The sequence below is a fragment of the Echinops telfairi genome, unplaced genomic scaffold (assembly GCF_000313985.2).
Source record: "Echinops telfairi isolate 266 unplaced genomic scaffold, ASM31398v2 ScPeMD7_7424;HRSCAF=8462, whole genome shotgun sequence".
Classification (NCBI taxonomy): Eukaryota; Metazoa; Chordata; class Mammalia; order Afrosoricida; family Tenrecidae; genus Echinops; species Echinops telfairi.
Window position 1 is genome coordinate 40,987,436 of NW_022111324.1, and position 5,179 is coordinate 40,992,614.

Below are 5,179 nucleotides of genomic sequence, written 5' to 3' on the forward strand. Positions count from 1 at the left end.
CTTGTGGATCCTGTGGTAGTGGAAGCATCACAGGGCTGATGCAGGTCTCTGCGGCATAGCTCCCTAGATCTCAACATGGCTCCACATGGCTTGTCAGAGGGAGGATGAAGCAGAGAGAGTGTGTGGCTCGCCTCCAGGGTGAAAGAGAAAAAGGTCTCAGAATCCTCATGAGAAGAGCACTCCCAAAAGGAGACATCATCTGGCTGTGACCTAACTGACAAGCTACATGCCTCCCCAACACTTATTTCTCAAGTTGACATGAAATTATTTAACTACCATAGGTCCTAACGAAATAAAAAGATTAATAATGCAGTACTATGAAAGCATGTATTCCAACCAATTCAATAACTTGGAGGACATGGACAGATACCTAGAAAAACACTCTACCCTAAATTACCACATATAGACATTATGAATTTGAATAAACCCTTAGCCAAAGAAGAAATGGATAAGATCATCAATAAAGTTACAACTAAAAAAAGCTTCAAAGGAGAATTCTACCAAGTATGCAGAGAAGAACTGACCAATCCTACACAAACCCTTCCAGAACATAGAAAGGAAAAGGAAACTCCAAAGTCATTCTATGAAGCCTGTATAAAGCTGATTCCAAAACCAGGCAAAGACCCTAGAGGATAGAGAACTATAGACCTACCAGTATATCTCTCATGAACATAGACGCAAAAATTCGCAACAAAAGCCTGACCAAGAGAATCCAACAATAACACATCATGACTAAGTGGGATTCACATCAGAAATGGAGGGATGGTTCAACATTCAAAATCAATTAACACAATCCACCACATTAACAAGAAAAAAGACTAAAAACCCATATGATCATATCACTTGATGCAAAAAAAAAAAAGCATTTGATAATATCCAAAACTCATTCCTAATAAAATCTATCAAAATTATAGTATTGGAAGGGAAAATTCTCAATACAATTCTCAAAAGACCATATCCAGAAAATCAATTGCCAATATTACACTCAATGGAGAAAACCTGAAAACATTTTCATTAAATCAGGGACCCGTCAAGGCTGTCCTTCATCCCCTCTTTTATTCGACATTGGGCTGGAAGTCAGCCAGTCCCATGACAAAATGGCAAGGAATAAAGCAGTGCAATTGGGTAAAGAAGTAAAACTTTTGCTATTTATAGATGATATGACTTTATATATTGAGGATCTCAAAGTGTCCATAATAGGATTACTGGAAATAAAAGAGGAACTTGGTAGTGTAGCAGTATAGAGAATTGACAAGCAGAAACCAATTGGATTCCTATATGCCAGTGTTGGGAACGCTGACAAAAACAACATCAAGGAGAAAATACCATTCACAATAGCCATGCAGTAGCTGAAATACTTAGGAGTAAAAGTAAAAACCAAACAAACAAAAACTAAAGATCTGTCCAAAGAAAACTACAGAACATTACTATAAGAAACCAGAAGGGATTTACACAAAAAGAACATCCCATGTTCATGAATTGGAAGACTCGATATTTTCAAAGTGTCAATAATACCTAAAACAATATACAGATTCAATGCAGTCCTGATCCAAATCCCAGCATCATTCTTCAAAGAAATGGAAAGAATAATTACCTACTTCATTTGGAGAGGGAATAAACCCAGAATAGGTAAAGAACTCCTCAAAAAGAAGAACAAATTTGAGGGTCTTGCTCTATCTGACCTCAAAACAGCCACAGTTGTCAAAATAGCCTGGTACTGGGGTAATGATAGTTACATGGGCCAATAGATCAGGAGAGAAACCCAGAAATAACAAGATCCGCATAATGACAATAGAGTTTTGATACAGGCCCAGAAAGCATTGAATAGGAAGCAGATGCCCTCTTCAATAAATGGTGCTGGAAACATTGGAAATCCACCTGAAGAAGAATGAAACAAGACCCATATATCACCTTGTGCCCTAAACTCAAGATAGAGCAAAGGCTTGACTATAAAATCCAAAGCTATCAGCATCATTTATGAGAAAAATAAAACAAATCTAAGTATCCTAGTTCAGGAATTTCCAAATAATAGAGAAAACAAAGGAAGCACATCCCATGGAAGACAAAATAGATTAGCAGGAACTATTAAAAATAAAGCACTTGTGTCCATCGAGGCCCTTCATTAAGATTAAAAAGAGAGCCCACAGACGGGACAAACATATGTAGTAATGACACAACAAAGGACTATTTATTAAAATCTGCAGTATCTTACAAGTCTACAACAAGACAAAACTAATAATCCCCTGAGAAGGTGGCCAAACTGAACAGACAATTCAGAAAAATTGACATTCAAATGGCTTCTACACATATGAGGAAACGCTCCAGTTCATTTGTCATTCAGATGCAAGCCAAAACAACCATGAAATACCACCGAACACCTATAACTGTTGCCAAAGTTTTAAAAACTGAGAACAAATGGTGGAGAGGGTGTGGTGAGATTGGAACACTGTTGGGGGTCTTGTAGACACGTACAACCACTGTGGAAGTCAATATGGCAATACCTAACACAGATGAAAACGGAAATACCACGTGATCCAGCGATACCATTACTGGGCATGTACCTAAAGGAAATAAGAAGCAGATCATGAACAGATGTTTGCTGCTTGTTGGGAGACAAGCTTTTAAGACTCCAGATACTATTTTATCAGACAGCCTGACACCATCTAATTGCTTCACCACATTTTGCTCTAGCGCCCGTCTCTTCCATGTTCGCTTCCTAGAGACGAGTATTGAACAAAGTCATGATATAAAACTAGCTGTTCTTAAGTTGGAGCTGGGATTTAGTGTGAGTCCCCAAACCATTCCTGGATTGTTTGTTTATTTGCTTGCTTCTTTTTTAGTCTTTTAATTTATTCTTACTTGAGAATTATCAAATGTCATGTCATTAAATCCTTCAATCTCATCACGCAGAATTGTATCAGTGCTTCCATAATCAGTTCCCAATTGTCCTATTTCTTCTGGGTACCTTGACATCATCGCAGCATAGTTCACAATAGCAAGAAGCTGGAAACAACCAAAAATTTCATCAGTAGATGATTGGATAAAGAAACCTTAGAATATACACACAGTGCATATTACACATCCCTACAAAGAGCAATGAGCCCTAGAAACACCTCAACATGTGGACGCAGCTGGAAGTCATTCTACTGAGTGAAATTAATCAAGTACAAAAGGACAAATTCTGTATGAGCCCACAGCTCTAACATTCAGTAGCAAAATAGGCCAGCCTTGTAGGGCATCCAGGCTATCAACTGGGGACCAGACAGCCTGGCAGAGAGCCTGACCAGTGCTAAGGAACCATACACCACTTGCTGCAGGTAAGCATTTGGAGTGGGTAAGTATTTAGAAAGCACTAGGCCAGAGAGTGCCTCACATCAGCAGGGATCAAATGGTCAAGAGAGGGGAAAGGGGCTGGGCATAAATAACATGAGGCTGAAATGTATATCTGTGATGAGGTTTCCATGACAGATAGACAGCCCTACCAGAGGGAGGAAGGGTATGGATGGGAAGAACAATGCAGGAGAGGAAAAACGGGGCAAATACAGCTAGGGTATGCAGTGGCATTTCTGTTGTAGGAAACAATGGGGGACTGATTTCCAGATCTGGGAAAGAATGACTGAAAATACTTTGGGTGACACTAGGTGGGGAGGGCCTTTGGGACATGCACCAGAAGGACCACATTGACCTGGACTTCTGATTGCACCTGGGGACCAGCCGGGTGTTGTGGTGAGTTGGGACACTGAATCCTAGATCTTCAAGGCATACAGCATGCTCAAGAGGCTGCACCAATGAGATGCCACACAGGAATTCCGCTGGGGTAAATTGGACTCTACCTCAGACACGCCTAGAACTGGAGGACTGAGATCAGAAAATACCAGGCGTCTGAGGAAGCAGAAGACAGCTGTATCCATTTTGGAGAACTGCTGGTAGGCGGACAAATAAGGTCTCGCTATGTCAGTTCTCTGTATGCTGTATTAAGATATGTATTATTCTGACAAACCTGCGACTGTCATTCTAATGTGTTAGGATTTTCTTTGTTCATATCAGGGTGTGTTAGACTGGGTTGACTAGAGAAACAAATCCAGAAATACTCACATGTGTGTAAGACAGAGCTTTATGTCAAAGAGATATTGTATACTAAGAAAACATGCCAGCCCAGTCCAGAGTCATGCCCTATCAGTCAAACCTTGACTATCTTTGCTGGATTAATATTGTAAGCTTTTCTAACATAACATGTGTCCAAACCATGGTTTATTCCCACTTCTGTAGTCCAACCTGTAACTGTAATGTATCAATCTGCCACCAATCATACTTTTTGACAATTCTGTTGCCCTCCCATGTTCCTTTTTAAAAAAACATGCTCTGAATCTTAGCAAATTCTCAGGCACCATTATGACTTCATGCTAATGGTTTCCCTCATCCAAATAATAATAATGTCTTTGTGTTTGTCCTGTTTAAAACTTAGTAAATGTTCTCTGTCTCTCTCATATATATATATATTTGAGGCTATTAAGAATGAACTTAATTCTTAGAGCCTGTCTTAAAAAGAATATCTAGCACCTATAAGACTGATCATTTGCTAATGATATTGGATTAAAATGAAGTCAGAGAACCCACATTTGCTAGTCTTCTGAAGCAGCTGATTTCTTAACTAAAAAGAAGACAAGCAGGCCTTATCTTTCTGCCTCAAATGTACATTTCTACATGCACACAGGCTCAGAGACCCAGTCACTACCAGAAAAAGAAAAGCAGACATGATTAATATTGTTAAAAAAGTAAAATGACAATTTTAGAGTACACACTGGGAACATACTATTTAGTTATTTCTTACAATCCTCTGAACTTTGATATTTACCGAAGTACTAACCCAGCTTCCCGTTAGCGCACTGAAATTGGAAGTCATGCTCCTTCCTGCTCATGAAAGTGGGATTTAAATCAACAGCGGCATTGCTGGAACATTTTTGGTGGGATACAACTGAACTGATCCACTATGCTGCTCCTCATCCATGTCACGTTAATCTTATGGGTTGCCACTGTTGAGGGACAAGGTAAGTTGAAGACCAATCTGAATACTTATTTTCTTTTTCAAATGTTTGTGGTGATTTTTTTTGTCCATTTATGTGTTTGTTACTAAATTGTTTTTAACTGAATAAATAATGAGAATATTTTAAATGACTTT

At 39.0% G+C, this 5,179-nt stretch overlaps 1 protein-coding gene across 1 annotated transcript in view; it reads left to right on the forward strand.

Moving 5' to 3' along the window:
- LOC123522586 (complement factor H-related protein 4-like) overlaps window positions 1-5,179 on the forward strand; it is a 128,887-nt gene that overhangs the window by 95,857 nt on the left and 27,851 nt on the right. The window contains exon 13 of the mRNA XM_045298172.1: window positions 4,991-5,048. Within this exon, the coding sequence (XP_045154107.1) occupies window positions 4,991-5,048 (58 nt within the window). The remainder of the gene's footprint in view (window positions 1-4,990; window positions 5,049-5,179) is intronic.